Source organism: Salvelinus alpinus, chromosome 7 (genome assembly GCF_045679555.1).
Source record: "Salvelinus alpinus chromosome 7, SLU_Salpinus.1, whole genome shotgun sequence".
NCBI lineage: Eukaryota > Metazoa > Chordata > Actinopteri > Salmoniformes > Salmonidae > Salvelinus > Salvelinus alpinus.
Window position 1 is genome coordinate 18,232,484 of NC_092092.1, and position 18,488 is coordinate 18,250,971.

The 18,488-nt window shown below is 44.5% G+C and overlaps 1 protein-coding gene across 2 annotated transcripts; it reads right to left on the reverse strand.

Annotated features, from left to right (window-relative positions):
• Positions 1 to 328: 328 nt before the first annotated feature.
• Positions 329 to 10,449, reverse strand: LOC139580537 (endoplasmic reticulum lectin 1-like). 2 transcript variants are annotated; one of them, XM_071409313.1, is made up of 13 exons: positions 10,123 to 10,449; positions 9,686 to 9,790; positions 9,309 to 9,389; positions 7,648 to 7,725; positions 7,396 to 7,524; positions 6,962 to 7,185; positions 6,274 to 6,424; positions 5,940 to 6,104; positions 5,610 to 5,669; positions 3,747 to 3,871; positions 3,374 to 3,451; positions 1,466 to 1,541; positions 329 to 1,336 (listed from the first exon to the last, which is right to left on the reverse strand). In XM_071409313.1, exons 1-13 carry the CDS (start codon positions 10,264 to 10,266, stop codon positions 1,265 to 1,267), a joined length of 1,488 nt encoding a protein of 495 aa, XP_071265414.1. In that variant the 5' UTR covers positions 10,267 to 10,449; the 3' UTR covers positions 329 to 1,264. The 2 variants fall into 2 exon arrangements, with proteins under 2 accessions (XP_071265414.1, XP_071265413.1); XM_071409312.1 differs by having other exon boundaries at positions 7,396 to 7,527; positions 10,123 to 10,425.
• Between the last annotated feature and the right edge of the window lie 8,039 nt (positions 10,450 to 18,488).

Below are 18,488 nucleotides of genomic sequence, written 5' to 3' on the forward strand. Positions count from 1 at the left end.
GTCAGCTAATCAACCTGCATCTCAAGCTTTTGTCATATGACAGTTATGCACAGTGCATGTGTCTATCCATAGAGCTCTCTACTTGGAAATAACCCGTTTTTGGACCACTTCAAAATAGAGAGCCTTCATGGCGCTGCCCATGCTCTCAGACGACCATAATGGGACAGATACAAAGATGAGTCGTCTAACTAAGTCTGTGGTATCAAACAGAATTTTCTGTTCAGTTGGCCTTTTACTAAATGTATAATGGTTCAGACTGAATGCTAGTTAAACAAGAGCTGTATTATATTGTGGCTAGCTCTCCCAGACAACAGAGTATGATTATCAATCATTTTTGTGATATTTTTATTGAATTATTTCTTATTTCAGTGTATCCCTCATTTTAACCATAGAACACACCAGATTTAGAAATCCACAGGAAACATCTGATGCATTACATAACAAATGTTCATCAGAACTCGTCAATTACATCGGGGGATTTGAATTCACAGCACATCAAGTTACTCTCACTCACCCTGTAACATAACAACCATGGTTGGGGTCAATTCAGGAAGTACACTGAAATTCAAATCCCAATTTAACTTATTGCTTTTGAATGAGGAAATACTGTAGCACTTGGAATTTCAGTTTACTTCCTGAATCGAAATGGAATTGATCCCAACCATGACACCAGAACCCCACAGTTAGTTTGTCTGCACATTTTAAAATTCAAACGAACTATCTACAAAACCAAAGTGTCACGGACAAGCATCAAATCAAACTGAAATAAATGAAGATAATTTAGAATGTTGACAATAAAACCAACTACAACATGGAAGCTGCTTCTCCTGATGAGGTTATCTGAATGATTGGCGGTTCTCTGTCCTGGCATATGGCCAGAAGACACTAGAACTAATGTGATGAAGATAAAGCACACAAGGAAGATATGGAGTCAGCAGGGTCACATTCTGTGAGTCTCTGTCCCATTTAGAATAGGATTTCCATATGCTTTTATCATAAGGCTTTTGAAGCAGAATGGGTCTGGTACAGTCCATAGAGGAGGTCTAAGCCAGGGCATTAGCGAGGGACTGTGGTCCTGGCTTCCAGGGGCCGTTCCAGGATCAACACTTTCTCCATGTCTGTCTGAACCTCCTGAGCAGTGCCATGGGCCTTGGTGCATCCATTCTTCAGTTGTCCATTTTATGCAGCCTTAATCCATGTCCTTTTCTATTGCGCTTCTTATTCCCCTCTGTTCATCCCTCCTCTTCTCCGTCCTCCTGTTCTGTTAGCTGGAGACAGATAGAAGGCCTTTCTCATCAGCTGTGTCCAGGATCTGACATATGACTGGAGACTCAACCTGATTGAGAAAAAATAACAGGGTTGAGTTTATTTGCCATTTGTAGTGAATACATTGGAAATCTGCAACAATGTGTTCAAGTGTTGAACCATAAGACGATGCGACAGTGATGTGTGTATGCAGTCTTACCCCAAGGACGTACTGACAGGTCTGAGGCTCCAGCATGTACACAGTGACGGCATGGGGAGACTCAGACTCCTTACACCTGAGGCAGAGGAAAGGAAAAAGACTTGAATCAGAGACTCGCGGTGTATTCAGTGATGCGAAACGTTCTGAACGTTGCAGATAGAAATAGAATCAGTAGAGCTGACAAGATTCCCTGTTCTACACCATACAGTTCTATCTGATGAGCTTATAAGCTCCGCATGTCACTCCAATGGAGAAGTGGTCCTCTGTAGCTCAGTTGGTAGAGCATGGCGCTTGCAATGTCAGGATAGTGAGTTTGATTCCCGCGACCAACCGTACGTAAAATGCATGCACGCATGACTAAGTTGCTTTGGATAAAAGCGTCTGCTAAATGGCATATATAAAAGTATATGGACACCCCTTCAAATTAGTGTATTTGGCTATTTCAGCCACACCCGTTGCTAACCGGGATATGAAATTGAGCAAGCAGCCATGCAATCTCCATAGACAAACATTGGCAGTAGAATGGCCTTACTGAAGAGCTCAGTGAGTCACTGTGGCATCGTCATAGGATGCCACCTTTCCAACAAGTCAGTTTGTCAAATTTCTACCCTGATAGAACTGCCCCGGTCAACTGTAAGTGCTGTTATTATGAAATTAAAACGTCTAGGAGCAACAACAGCTCAGCCAAGAAGTGGTAGGACACACTAGCTCATAGAACGGGACAGCTGAAACGCAAAACAAAAGTCTGTCCTCGGTTAAAACACTCACTACCGAGCAACGTCAGCACAAGAACTGTTTGTTGGAAGCTTCATGAAATGGGTTTCCATGGCAGTCGCGCACAAGCCTAAGATCGCAATGCCAAGCGTCGGCTGGAGTGGTGTAAAGCTCGCAGCCATTAGACTCTGGAGCAGTGGAAACGTGTTCTCTGGAGTGATAAATGACACTTCACCATCTGGCAGTCTGACGGACGAATCTGGGTTTGGTGGATGCCAGGAGAATGGTACCTGCCCAAAGCATAGTGCCAACTCTAAAGTTTGGTGGAGGGGGAATAATGGTCTGGGCCTGTTTTTCATGGTTCGGGCTAGGCCCCTCAGTTCCAGTGAAAGGAAATCTTAACGCTACAGCATACAATGATATTCTAGACGATTCGGTGCTTCCAACGTTGTGGCAACAGTTTGGGGAAGGCCCTTTCCTGTTTCAGTATGACAATGCCCCGTGCACAAAGCGAGGTCTATACAGAAATGGTTTGCCGAGATCGGTGTGGAAGAACTTGACTGACCTGCAGAGCCCTGATCTCAACCCCATCGAACACCTTTGGGATTAATTGGAACGCCAACTTCGAGCCATGCCTAATTGCCCAACATCAGTGCCCGACCTCACTAATGCTCGTGGCTGAATGGAAGCAAGTCCCCGCAGTAATGTTCCAACTCCATATTAATCCCCATGACTTATGAATGAGATGTTCGATGAGCAGGTTCTCCACAATATACATGTAGAGTATATTGAAGATGCACTATGCAGCAATCACTTCGCCATTTCCTGGTTGCTAAAATTCTAATTTCAGTTCGTGACAAAACAAGCAAGTATAGTGTAGAGAATCATTGTACCATCTAAACCGCTGTGAAATATATTTTCCATAACCAAAAATCTTTTCTTTTCAGCTGTTTGAATCTGGTGTACCAAGCTGAAAGTAAAAGACGCAATAACAACACTTTTAGACGGGAAAGCATAGAAATATGCACATAGAATAAATATCCCACTTTCAATGAGAATGACAGATCTATAACTTAGATTTCTATGTGAATTTGGTCGGGTCGCCCCAAAAAATGACATGTTGCAGCTTTAAGTGTGTCAATACTAGACCACGCTTCTCTCAGGAAGAGAGTGGAAACACTAATGATGACCCACTTGAGCTTGACGATGACCTGTCTTGGTTTCCCCGTCATGTCACACATATCCCCGTGGCCGTAGAAGTGAGACACCAGTCTGGGGAGAAGAAAGTACAACAACCATGAAATCCTCATTATCAATCACAAATGTGTTGTTCTCATTAAACATGTTTAGGTTTCCTGGAAACAGGTGGATTCTATTACTGAATTAAAAGGCCCTTTCAATGGATATTCTCCATCGAGCATGCTTTTTAGTCCAGAGGTAGGCTTAATCCTTGTCCCGGACACCAGCCTCTAATGCCCTATTTCTAAAATAGTGGTACATTCATTATCAACATACTGTAGAACAGTGTGATCTTTTAATAAACTGATTGTAGAGCTGGCTGACATACTTGACTTTCTGCACCCCATCGTGTTTGAGCTGGTAGGACCGGGCCACGTTCTTCTGGGCCCACTCCAGGTGTTCCTCAGTGTTCCAACTGCCCACTACCACCATGTTCTTCCCCTGCTCCTTATCCTGAGAGAGAACACATACATCAATCAACCGTCCTATATTATACTGAACAAAAATATAAAATGCAAGTGTTAATCCCATGTTTCATGAACTGAAATAAAAGATCCCAGAAATGTTCCATAAGCTCAAAAAGCTTATTTCTCTCAAATGTGCACAAATTTGTTTACATCTCTATTAGTGATTATTTCTCCTTCGCCAAGATAATCCATCCACCTGACAGGTGTGGCATATCAAGAAGCTGATTAAATAGCATGATGAATACACAGGTGCACCTTATGCTGGGGACAGTAAAAGGCCACACTAAAATGTGCAGTTGTCACACACAACACAATGCCACAAATGTGTCAAGTTTTGAGGAAGTGTGCAGTTGGCATGCTGATTGCAGGAATGTCCACCAGAGCTGTTGCCAGAGAATTGAACATTAATTTCTTTACCATAAGCCACCCCCAACATAATTTTTTTAAAGAATTTGGCATTACGTCCAACCGGCCTCACAGACCACGTGTAACCACGCCAGTCCAGGACCTCAACATCCAGCTTCTTCACCTGCGGGATCATCTGAGACCAGCCACCCGGTTTGCACAACCTGTCAGAAACCATCTCAGGGAAGCTCATCTGCATGCTCGTCATCCTCACCAGGGGCTTGACCTGACTGCAGTTCGGTGTCATAACTGACTTCAGTGGGCAAATGCTCACCTTCGATGACCACTGGCACGCTGGAGAAGTGTGCTCTTCATGGATGAATCCCGGTTTCAACTGTACCGGGCAGATGGCGTCGTGTGGGCGAGCAGTTTGCAGATGTCAACGTTGTGAACAGAGTGCCCCATGGTGGTTGTGAGGTTATGGTATGAGCTATGGACATCGAACACAATTGAATTTTATCGATGGCAATTTGAATGCACAGAGATACCGTAACGAGATCCTGATGCCCATTGTCGTGCCATTAATCTGCCGCCATCACCTTATGTTTCAGCATGATAATGCACGGCCCCATGTCGCAAGGATCTGTAGACAATTCCTGGAAGCTGAAAATGTCCCAGTTCTTCCATGGCCCGCATACTCACCAGACATGTCACCCATTGAGCATGTTTGGGATGCTCTGGACCGACGTGTATGACAGTGTTCCAGCTCCCGTCAATATCCAGCTACATCGCACAGCCATTGAAGAGGAGTGGGACAACATTCCACAGGCCACAATCAACTCCATGTGAAGGAGATGCATTAGACAAATGGTGGTCACACCAGATACTGACTGGTTGTCTGATCCATTTCCTTATTTTTATTTAACCTTTATTTAACTAGGCAAGCCAGTTAAGAACAAATTCTTATTTACAATGACGACCTACACCGGCCAAACCCTAACCCGGACGACGCTGGGTCAATTGTGATACAGCCTGGAATCGAACCAGGGTCTGTAGTTACGCCTCTAGCACTGAGGTGCCACTCGGGAGCCCTAATATGAACTGTAACTTAGTAAAATCTTTTAAATTGTTGCATATTGTGTTTATTTTTGTTCAGTGTAGATATTTTGAACATACCAAAAAATACATGATGCACCCAAAGTACAGGAAATATTTAGCTTTAAGCATTTTAACATTACCAAGCTACTAAGTAGCGAACAGGGGAGGCTGTTGGGGGGGCTATAGAAGGACAGGCTCATTATAAGGGCTGGGATGGAATCAATGGAATGGAGTCAAACACGTTGTTTCCATAAGTTTGATACACATTAGAGAACACTTACCTCATGGTACTGATGCACATGCTTCCCATAGCAGAACTCATACTTCCACCATCCCACTCCCTGGAACACAGATTCCAGACATCAGACAGATGCTATAGTATGCTACAGTATGAGCTACGGAAGAGGTGTGTTACTTGAGCACCTCTTCTAACCTCCTCTGTCAGTTCCCCTTTTGGTATGTATACATGTAATACATCAGGGAACAATAATGTTATATTCAATTGAACTGAATAAACAACAGCAGCCAATGAGCAGTAGCCAATACGGGACTGTAGCCAATGATCGGATGTCTTCTTCAACAGCCAGCCAATCAGCATGCCTCATACTAACCCCATGGAGACAGTAGGAGCCACTCAGGAACTCTTTGATCAGCTGCTCGTCCGTCAGGCGGGAGATGTGGGTGGTTCCAACTGTAATATGAGTCTGCCCGCCCACCACCAGGGGCTTATGGGTAGAGGAGAATGCCTCCTCTCTCACCGGGGACATACTCTCCTCCTGGAGAAAAAAAGGGAGGGGAGGTGGTTGGCTTCTAAACCTGAGTCTTGTTCAGTAGAGTAGGGAGGAATGCAAAACGCTTTACCATGGTGTGGCCTACTAGTCCTCCACTACCACTGCCTCTTCCCATCTTCCACCAGTTTCATCTCTCCCTCTCCTTCCCTCTCACCTCTCTCTCCATCTCCGGGGCAGTAGGAGCAGTGAAGGGAGGTTTCAGTAGCTGTTCCTGCTCCTGGTTCATCTGAGAGAGACTGTGAGGCTGCAGGGGAGAACCAGACAGGGCCTGGCAGAAGATGGCATTCACTGGGGACGACTTGAACCTAACACACCATGGGATAAAGATATGACTCCAATAGATCTCAAACACGGGACAATATACTAATGTTTTTGAGAAAGATAATTGTAAAAATAAAAATTGAGCACAATTATTTATTGGTTTATTTTCATTTTTGATAAGAAAATTCATTAAATTTTAGGTTATTTGTTGATGCAAATAAATATACAGATTTTAAGGTTGTCATATTGGGGTATTGAGAAATTATTGCAAACAAAAATGGGTTCCCCAGAAATTCTGGAGGAAAACATGGGGTCCCAAAAGTTTGAATACCACTGCTTAACTTATACTAACTACGAGACTATTCACTATGTCATTCTGTAAATGAGTTAAATCAGCTATGCTAGTTCTGAAATAGATCAAACAAGGGAAACTGATTGGGTAGATCTGCTGCTACCTGCATTTGGGGTGTGCACCTCATACTTGTACACACACACACCTGTATTTGGGGTGTGCACCTCATACTTGTACACACACACACCTGTATTTGGGGTGTGCACCTCATACTTGTACACACACACACCTGTATTTGGGGTGTGCACAGATCAGATGGGTCAGCACCACTACTTCGTACTCGCAGGTAGTGACCTCAGCGATAGAGAGGATCTCATGCTTTGCTTCGGGGTGGCAGACATACAGCACGTTGGTGGAGCGTGGCGTGTCCTGTTTCAGGACGCAGGCCGTCCCGTGGCCCATCAACACCGGGTAGTATGGAGCGAGCTGGCCCTCCACGTTCTTAGTGGGAACCTACAGACATTTATATGTGTCTTTTAACAGAGATAATCGGTGTATTCAATCTAGGTAGATAAACTAACCAGATCACAGCAAGTAAGGTAGAGACCAATGATTAGAAAGAGAAATTAAATGAAAATAAGACAAAAGATTCAAAGAAGTCTTATCAGGTGTTTTTTCAAATGTATATGAGCCAAACTGCTGGGTCAATGTCAAACAACAAACCTCTTTCTCCGGTTCTGACTTAGGATTCGTCTCCTCAACTTTCTCTGCCTCTGTAGTCTCTGTTCCTGAAGTGGTTGAAGACTCAGTCTTCTTGGTCATGCTTCCCAAGACGTACTCCTGAAGTTTGATCTGCTAAATAAAACAGCAATAAATTATTTCACCTTTCACATTGATTGCTTTTTTTCTATGTGTTGCAACATACTTAAATGGTAGACAATTTAATTATGGTGAAAGTAACAATTTCCCACTGACCTGTCCCGTCTCCTTCTCTTCATGGTATTGTCTCACATGCTTCCCATGACACACCTCATACGTCCAGTATGACTCGATCTACAATTAACACCACAACACATGCCAGAAGAGAGTGGTTAGCCTATCCAAAGTGACTGACAGCACAGTGAGTACATTAAGGGTAGTGTTGTCACGATGCCAAAACGTTACTAACGATATGATGCCTAGTATCACGATACCAAGGGGGAAACAATTCAGTGGCCTAGCGTCCTTTTTGCCCCGTACCCCGGACGTTTTTCCCCATTTTCTAAATGTTCTGCACATGTGCTACGCAAAAACCTGTCACTGAAATTCACACTTCTACTCAATACAACACACTGACTAACTTCACACGGTTCAGCGTATAATAGAAGGGCCGATTTGCTCATATTTTCAAATGCCTAGCTGTGATTTGGCTGGAGGAATGGGAGGAAGGAGTATACATGCATAATGATCTGCATGTCATTGTGGCAGTAAGGGAAAACACTGCATGAAACCTTTACTCTTCAGTTAACACAGACACATACCTCCCTCCCTTCCTCACACACACTGTCTCCCTCCCTCAAACACACACACACCTCTCTCTCTCTCACTCCCTCTCTCTCTCCCACAAACACACACTGCTACCAACTTTTAAAATGTTAGGCACCAAACCGAATTCAAGGATCACCAGAAAGAGATTTTATTTATGATATAGTTTAGGTTTCAATTAGTCCTACATGAATCCTATCTCTGAAGCACATCTCATGAGTAGCAGACTCGTTTTCTTTCTTCCTGTGCCAATCGAATTTGCCTAAACCTACTCTCAATTTACCGGGTTGTTAGCTAGCAAGGTAACATGACTGAACAACGTTGTTTGTTATCAAACCAATAATAAGCGACCAGGGATTAGTTCAAAACAGCCTGCGATATGGATTGTGAAATTATATCAAATGAGCACAAATCCCGATGGAAAGAAAAAAGGTATATTGGTAATATGGGTCATATACTGTATTTTCAACCGTTTAGGCTAGAGACAAGCCGTTTTCTCTGCTGTAAAGCTGCAAGCATGGCTGTCGTGAAGCTCTGCTCAAAGAGAAGCAGGTGAGTGAGGGCTGGTAGGGGATGTTGAGAGAAGCAGGTGAGTGAGGGCTGGTAGGGGATGTTGAGAGAAGCAGGTGAGTGAGGGCTGGTAGGGGATGTTGAGAGAAGCAGGTGAGTGAGGGCTGGTAGGGGATATTGAGAGAAGCAGGTGAGTGAGGGCTGGTAGAGGATGCTGAGAGAAGCAGGTGAGTGAGGGCTGGTAGAGGATGAGGCTGGTTGATTACAGCTGCCACGCGTGATATGCACATGAAAGTGATGTGGATATCATTGAACCAGTGCATACTAATGGCTGTTTCTTAAATTCAACGGAATTTATGAACAACACTTCATAACAGGAGCCAGCCGAAAAACTTGGTAGTATCATATGAAACGGTACGCTAAAATGTTGGTATCATAAGTATCATGACCTTTTGGTACCGTGATATTACCATTGTACCGGTGTACAGTGCAACACTACCTAAGGGGGTTAAACCCATGACATTGGTGTTGCTAGTATTGCAGTGGTACTCAAGATAGTCTATATTTAGACAGAAGTAGAAGTGAAACTGGACGGTTCTCACTCTGTAGGAGCAGCTGCTCTGTTTGAACAGTGGGTCCAGTAGATCACCTGGAGTGGGACCAGCATACTCCTTGACATCATCCTGAGAGATAGAAATAGAGGGAGAAGAGAGACAGAGGGGAGAAAGAGAGAGATGGAGAGACAGCAAGAGAGAGATGGAGAGACGGCGAGAGAGAGAGAGAGAGAGGGCGAGAGAGAGAGAGAGAGAGAGAGAGAGAGAGAGAGAGAGAGAGAGAGAGAAGGGGGGAGAGAGAGAGAAGGGGGAGAGAGAGAGAGAAGGGGGGAGAGAGTGAGAGACGGAGGATAAGTGAGAAGCAATAATTGAAAAAAGGAGCGAAACATAATTCTTTATCTAGCTAGTCTAATCTTTATACTCACGTCGTCTCCATTTGACAAGGAAGGCAGGAGACATTTGTATTTCTCCTTCTCTGTTGTTGTCATGATGACAAAGTCATCATCTTTGTAGAGGGCACCGGAGGTTGGCTATGGAAGGACATATTTTGGGTCAGTTAATAATACTGTACTGAAAGCATGCATGTTTACTAGCTACATCATCTCAGATTGTAAATGTTGTGGAGGTGCAACCCTTTACAGGAGTCATAACAGGCAATGACAGAGACTATGTATTATCAGCTTTTCATTGACAATCATATGTCAACAGCCATAACAAGGAATACCTAACTAGCTAGGTAGGCTTAACATGCTTTATCACCATTTAAAACAACAAACCTTTGTCAATAAATAATATTATTTTTAAAAGCCATGATTTAACACACACACACACACACACACACACACACACACACAACACTCACCAAGGTGAATTCGTCCCCGGGCCAGTTGATTTTGAATGGGATTTCATCAGTAAACGAAGGAGATCCCCCTCTGTTAGCCGACACATGACAACACAACTCCAACAAACCCCCAAACAACACGAACAGCAGCCTAGTCCGGTCCATTGCCTCTGCAAGGCTGGTTCGCTAACTACCTTCTATGGTGCCTGTCAAAGATAGCTAACCACAGTTAAAACTGGTTTAGTTTCCGGGTAATTGTACAATTATGAATCCATCTGGGTGTCTCTTTCGTTTGTCAACACAGCAACCAGGAAGTAGCTCGTCGCTTGCCACGTGTATTTCCGGTACATCCGTGTTAGCATTTACTGAAACTGAAAAGTAAGTCAAAATATATTACCCAGTTGTCTGGTTATAGTTCAGTTTGAAGCAGATCTGACATATCGGCTTCACTAACCACGTTTCCATGCGTGTAAAGTCATACCGTATACAAACATGTTACGACCGTTGTGACGGAAACAGGAAGTTTCGGTAAATTGTAAAACATGCGACATATAATTTGTTCATTCGACATTATGTGGGTAAAATGTATTATGCGATAAATGGCGGTGGAAACGCCTTTATGCGCAAATACTGATATAATAACAATCATATCGAAGCAAACTTGGAGTCACGCAATAATATGGTGTGTGTTCCTCCCACGATGACTCGGGAAACCATGCCGTTCTTTAGGATACATATTAAGTAAATTATGATGAATTAACTTCACAGGGTGTTGAAAGCGCACGCTATAAATGTGATGCTCCTTTCCAATAAACATCGAGGGTCATATTCTGGTGATTGCTGTTTGACAAATATTCTGGTTTTTATCCATGATCTCATTTTTGGGGCGGGAGGTAGCCTAGTGGTTAGAGCGTGGGACTAGTAACCAAAGGATGCCTCAATGCCTCTTGGTCCTATGCTTTGGGATAGTTAAAAGCATGTCTGACATGTATTGGGGTGCACATTCGTGGATTGATTTAAAAACCAATAGAATAACCTTAAAATCAATTCTTAAACGTACAGGAAGCCAGTGCAGAGACCTTAAAACCGGTGTAATGTGTGCTCTCCATCTGGTCTTGGTCAGTACGCATGCTTCAGCATTCTGTATGTTTTGCAGTTGGCAAATGGCTTTCTTGGGTCGACCAGACAGGAGAGCATTACAGTCAAGCCTGCTTGTAATAAAAGCGTGGATGAGTCTCTCTTTATCAGCCTGAGAGCGAAACAGCAGCACCTTGGCAATGTTCCTCAAGTGGTAAAAAGCTATTTTGGTCACATTCCTAATGTGCGATTCGAAATAGAGTTCAGAATCTAAAATAATACCTAGGTTTTTTACCTGGTGTTTTATCTTTATTGACTGAATTAAAATGTGCGGACAGATTCTCTGTGCTTAGGCTCCAACAATAAAGTACCTCGGTCTTGTCCTAATTTAGGGGGAGGAAGTTGTGAGCCATCCAGGTATTTAAATCACTAATACAGTAATCATTTATTTGTGGAGCTAAAATCCTCTGGTGACACAGAAATGTATAGTTGTGTATTGTCCCACAGTTGTGTCAAATTGTCTGGATGTCCTTTGGGTGGTGGACCATTCTTAATACACACGGGAAACTGTTGAGCAGCGTTGCGGTTCTTGACACACATCGGTGCGCCTGGCACCTACTACCATACCCCGTTCAAAGGCACTTAAATCTTTTGTCTTGCCAATTCACCTCTGAATGGCACACATACACAATCCATGTACCAAATGTCTCAATGCTTAAAAATCATTATTTAACCTGTCTCCTGTCCTTCATCTACACTGATTGAAGAGGATTTAATAAGTGACATCAATAAGGGATCATAGGTTTCACCTCGATTCACCTGGTCAGTCTATGTCAAGCAGAAGAGTGCCCCCTGGTGACACCATTTGGAAACTCAGGGTTTTCTCTAAACTGGCTTTTTTCTAGCAACCTTTCTAATGTTCACAAAATGGAAAATGTCAATACAAATATTGATATTTGGAAGCTAGATACTGTGAAGAAAAGTAATGAATTGTACAATTTCTCCAAAATATTTTATGAAAAATAACATGCTTTTGTACCTGCATTTGACTTGAACTTGGTGTGCAGAAAACTGTTTCAAGTTTTATTAGTCATATGCACAGGATATACATGGCACACAGTACACCGTCCAATGAAATGCTTACTTACAGGTTCCTTCTCGAAAATGCAACAGCAATAAGAAATAATAAAATATACAAATACGAACGTAAAGTAAATGGCTCAGTAGAATAGAATACATTTTTTAGCATACGTATAATACAGGAAGGTACAATTTATTGTCCAATATTTACACGTGTTGTGGGGAAGGGGGCATTGGGGGGCAAGTGTTTAAATTGTGCAGTATTTTGCAAGTCTGGTAGCAGCAGTTGTGATGTGTGTGTAGCATCATGAACGTATACTGTATATGTGTGTGTAGCATCATGAACGTATACTGTATATGTGTGTGTAGCATCATGAACGTATACTGTATATGTGTGTGTAGCATCATGAACGTATACTGTATATGTGTGTGTAGCATCATGAACGTATACTGTATATGTGTGTGTAGCATCATGAACGTATACTGTATATGTGTGTGTAGCATCATGAACGTATACTGTATATGTGTGTGTAGCATCATGAACGTATACTGTATATGTGTGTGTAGCATCATGAACGTATACTGTATATGTGTGTGTAGCATCATGAACGTATACTGTATATGTGTGTGTAGCATCATGAACGTATACTGTATATGTGTGTGTAGCATCATGAACGTATACTGTATATGTGTGTGTAGCATCATGAACGTATACTGTATATGTGTGTGTAGCATCATGAACGTATACTGTATATGTGTGTGTAGCATCATGAACGTATACTGTATATGTGTGTGTAGCATCATGAACGTATACTGTATATGTGTGTGTAGCATCATGAACGTATACTGTATATGTGTGTGTAGATGTGTGAAAAACAATCTGCCATTATATTAAAGACATTTTAATTGAAGGTGGTGGAACCATCTGTGCAATGTCAGTTCCATTCTAAAACACAGAGAGAGTGATAGAGAGAGAGAGAGTCATTATCTCACTTCCCTTTAGCAACAGTGGCTTTGTCATTCATGCTGAGAGAGAGAGAGACTCCAGCCAGGCAGGTGCACTGTGCTCATTAGGATTCCTCTTCCCCCAGCAGGCAGGCAGGTTCTCCGTTCCACAGACACACAGACGATGTACTCTGATGGTCCTGTCTCTGGGGGATGGGGACAGTGTGTGTGTTTCGCTCTCTGAGTGTGTATGTGTCTCTAGGGGACGGGACACATTCATGTTACGACAGCCACAGAGGAATGGGTCGGTCTCCTCCACAAGCTCTTACTGTAATTTGAGAAATCCTGCTGGAATAAAGACTGAGCAGAGGGGAGAAGAGGAGAAGGTAGAGGTAAGTGAGGGCTCATTTAAATGGCTGTTCTCAATGGCTGAACTTCCTCAATCGTGCTGTTGTTCAACTACTTTTTCTGGTCTGGTCTGCTTTGACATTGGATGTATTTAATGATGTTGGAAAGGCATAACCTATATGTGGGACATAGGCCTATTTTAGTGATTTTCCATCCAGCCTCTTACGCTATTGCTTTATCAAAAAAATGTAGGCCAAAAAAGAATAAGATCATATTCAACTTAAGTTATAGTATAAATACTTTTAGTGAACTTAACTTATTAAAAATAGATACAGCAAACCAGTGTTACAGACAAGATTATATTTTGTACATACCATTCTACCCTTCTTACTAAAACCCTGAAAGAATGTTTGTCAGACAAATATATACTTACTCTTCTGCCTTTTTTATAAAACATTCTGTGCAGTCCACTTTCTGCTTGAGGTGTTTTTTGACTGTCCTGCATCATTTATGTCTTGTGGAGAATGGACACACCTTCAGGCACGATACCTTGCCAGACTATGCCTCAACTCTGCCCCCAGTGGACATGTTTTAGAACAGCAGATTGAGGCGTTGAGTGGCGCTGCAGCCAATATCAATTGTGCAGACAGAGCAGCGACTTAGAGTACTTCCCAAATGGCACTTTATTTCCTATTTAGTGCACTACTTTTGACCAGAGCTGTATGGGATCTGGTCAAAATTAGTCTACTATATAGAGAATAGGGTTCCATTTGGGACACATCATTACAAACAGAAGATCTCATCTCAGCCACACAAAAACTGCACCGACAGAGAGACTATCTGCATGGCTGCTGTAAGATCATATCATATTTCACGTCTCTATAGGCATTTATTACCGTCCTTGTTTTCTCAATTGTGCAGCTATTCATGTCGTTCATATTCTGCTTGGTCAGCATCTTCTGGCTCGGCCCTTCCAGAGCAAGAGATAAATGTCAGAGATGAGCCAAGGAGGAGGCAGATATTGTGTCCCAAATGGCACCCTATTCCCCACATAGTGCACTACTTTTGACCAGGGCCGTAGTGCTCTGGTCAAAACGAGGGCACTATGTAGGGAATGTGATGCCATTTGGGACGAAACCACAGGAAAGGGAGTATTTACTATAAATGGACGCATTGACTGGAAGACAGAACACATACTGTAAATACAGACAAGATGAGGAAGTCGAACAAACTTTTCCACAGCTTACATGATCATCAGTATGTCTTAATTGTTTGTTTGTCTATTGCTAACCAATTTTATATATTTAAAACCTGAAGAAAGTACTTATTGGATAGTATTTGCATGCATTTAAGATTTATTCTGTATATGTATTTATATGGGGGGAAAAGCCCAATTAGGTATCTTAGAGAAACAGTGTTTTATGTTGGGAGATGTCAGTGGGCAGATTGAGGGTTATGATGGAGAGAGAGATGCATGTGAGGAAGCTTTCTCTACCTCTTGGTGGAGCTGTTGACATGGCTGAGAAAGGGAGGAAGAGGAAAAGAGAGAGAACAGGAGGCAGGAGGAGAGATTACAGCAGAGATTTAGAGACAAAGAGTGAGAGGCTTAGGATGAGAAAGTGATACGGAGGAACAGGGTAGGATACATATAGAGAGAGGAACACAGGAGAGAGTCTTCTCCCTCCCTCCCTCCCTCCCTCCCTCCCTCCCTCCCTCTTTCACACCTCCCTTGCATACATACTCACATACACGTATCATGTCTCCATGCTACTCACCCACACACTCCTACTCCCATCCTGGATGCTCCCTCTCTATTTCTGTCTCACTCACATTGTTCACTGTTCTTTTTCCTCTTTTCTTGAAGTCGTGAACCGTATAGCAAACACACACACACTCACTCACACACAAGCACGTCAACTCCAATCAACAGAAACCGGATAATTTATTTTTCGTACCTTTATTGCTTTAGTGTCTTCTATTTATACTCAAGTACCTTCCTTTATTTTGGAGACTTACAGTAAGCAATTATATTATGTTTCTTATTCCATGTTTCCATAGTAACTGTGCCCATATTCCACCACGCAGAGTGATGAGATTCACATAATTAATTTTCTTGATTTTGTTTATAATTATAATTTTTTAAAGCACACGCACATCTGAGTAATCATGTTTCCGGTGCGTGGGAATGTGATTACTTCAAAGAAAAGAGAAACCAGCACACTGCTCAAAACACAGACATTTATTAGATTTTGTTTAGAAATCTCAGGCAGTTCCCACATTTTCTCTTGAGTAGATAAAGTGTGTATGTCTCTGTGTGTGTTTCTGTGTCTGTCTCTGTGTATCTATTTGTGCGTGTCTGTGTGTTTATGTGTGTGTGTGTATGTGTGTCTGTGTCTCTCTCTCTGTGTGTGTAGGCGTGTGCGTGTGCAGTTAAAGTGGGTGGAAAGGGATAATGTTTTTCTGTTCCTCAGAGAGATAGGCTGATTGAATCCCTCCTGCACAAGACGGAAATAAATTAGAAGTTAAACATTGAGATCAATTGTATGGCTGTCTGGCACTCCACTAGCTTCCAATTAATATAAAATTGCATCATGCCAACAAAGATACACTTAATTCAAAGCAATCAGTAGCATACACTTACAAAGCTTCATCAAGCTTAGAATACTGAGATGCACAAACCATGTCATGTTACACGATTCATGTATCTCAAAATCCTCTTTTCACAAACCCTTTCGTCATGAAGCTATGAAACCACACCTTTAACTCAACCACCTGTTGTTCCACTTAACCACCACATTCTGAAAGAGAATCCCCAGCATTGCAATTTAATCTTTCTTCATTGTGTAATTTACCACTGCACCTTGAACAACAGCTATGAAACTACACATTTGTTACCGTAACTCGAGCACCTGTTAGTTTAACCACACTCCACCATATTGCAAATGAGTCTGTCTGTAACCACATAAAGTCAGGGAACCAGTTCATTCTTTAACAACATTAGACGTCAAGCAACAAAACCAATCAGTGGAACTGTGGGACATGAAAGCGATAAGAGCTGGAGGGTTTAACAGAGAGAAACTTTGCCAGCCTGATCAGAGATAGAGCTAGGCTACTGTGTGTGTGTGCGTGTGTGTAATACTGTACTGTAGCGGCTTTACACACCTCTACTGAGAGAGTAATGAGAAAAGCTTTTGTTTCTGAAACTGACTCAGAAACAATCTCTAGCCCCTTCCCCCTAGGTATAAGTAATCTAGTAGTTTGATATTGTCACCTGATAGGCAAGGTAGACATTTTGCATATCGCTTGTCCTTTCTGATATACTGATCTAAGAGTCGTGGCTAGGGGGCTATGTGCTAGGGCACCAGGGGGGAAGGGCTAGGGGGCTATGTGCTAGGGCACCAGGGAGGAAGGGATAGGGGGCTATGTGCTAGGGCACCAGGGAGGAAGGGCTAGGGCACCAGGGGGGAAGGGATAGGGGGCTATGTGCTAGGGCACCAGGGAGGAAGGGATAGGGGGCTATGTGCTAGGGCACCAGGGAGGAAGGGATAGGGGGCTATGTGCTAGGGCACCAGGGGGGAAGGGATAGGGGGCTATGTGCTAGGGCACCAGGGAGGAAGGGATAGGGGGCTATGTGCTAGGGCACCAGGGAGGAAGGGCTAGGGCACCAGGGGGGAAGGGATAGGGGGCTATGTGCTAGGGCACCAGGGAGGAAGGGCTAGGGCACCAGGGGGTAAGGGATAGGGGGCTATGTGCTAGGGCACCAGGGAGGAAGGGATAGGGGGCTATGTGCTAGGGCACCAGGGAGGAAGGGATAGGGGGCTATGTGCTAGGGCACCAGGGGGGAAGGGATAGGGGGCTATGTGCTAGGGCACCAGGGAGGAAGGGATAGGGGGCTATGTGCTAGGGCACCAGGGAGGAAGGGCTAGGGCACCAGGGGGGAAGGGATAGGGGGCTATGTGCTAGGGCACCAGGGAGGAAGGGATAGGGGGCTATGTGCTAGGGCACCAGGGAGGAAGGGCTAGGGCACCAGGGGGGAAGGGATAGGGGGCTATGTGCTAGGGCACCAGGGAGGAAGGGCTAGGGCACCAGGGGGGAAGGGATAGGGGGCTATGTGCTAGGGCACCAGGGAGGAAGGGATAGGGGGCTATGTGCTAGGGCACCAGGGGGGAAGGGATAGGGGGCTATGTGCTAGGGCACCAGGGAGGAAGGGCTAGGGGGCTATGTGCTAGGGCACCAGGGGGGAAGGGATAGGGGGCTATGTGCTAGGGCACCAGGGAGGAAGGGATAGGGGGCTATGTGCTAGGGCACCAGGGGGGAAGGGCTAGGGGGCTATGTGCTAGGGCACCAGGGGGGAAGGGCTAGGGGGCTATGTGCTAGGGCACCAGGGGGGAAGGGCTAGGGGGCTATGTGCTAGGGCACCAGGGGGGAAGGGCTAGGGGGCTATGTGCTAGGGCACCAGGGGGGAAGGGATAGGGCACCAGGGGGGAAGGGATAGGGCACCAGGGGGGAAGGGATAGGGGGCTATGTGCTAGGGCACCAGGGGGGAAGGGATAGGGGGCTATGTGCTATGGCACCAGGGGGGAAGGGATAGGGCACCAGGGGGGAAGGGATAGGGCACCAGGGGGGAAGGGATAGGGGGCTATGTGCTAGGGCACCAGGGGGGAAGGGATAGGGCACCAGGGGGGAAGGGATAGGGCACCAGGGGGGAAGGGCTAGGGGGCTATGTGCTAGGGCACCAGGGGGGAAGGGCTAGGGGGCTATGTGCTAGGGCACCAGGGGGGAAGGGATAGGGGGCTATGTGCTAGGGCACCAGGGGGGAAGGGCTAGGGGGCTATGTGCTAGGGCACCAGGGGGGAAGGGATAGGGGGCTATGTGCTAGGGCACCAGGGGGGAAGGGCTAGGGGGCTATGTGCTAGGGCACCAGGGGGGAAGGGATA

Excerpts from the sequence above, each read along its gene's own strand:
- LOC139580537 (XM_071409312.1), bottom strand. The coding sequence starts at position 10,266 with ATGGACCGGACTAGGCTGCTGTTCGTGTTGTTTGGGGGTTTGTTGGAG. Across the intron at positions 9,390-9,685 it reads CCTTGTCAAATGGAGACGAC|GATGATGTCAAGGAGTATGC; the intron begins GTGAGTATAAAG and ends TCTATCTCTCAG. Across the intron at positions 7,186-7,395 it reads AGTCAGAACCGGAGAAAGAG|GTTCCCACTAAGAACGTGGA; the intron begins GTTTGTTGTTTG and ends AAATGTCTGTAG.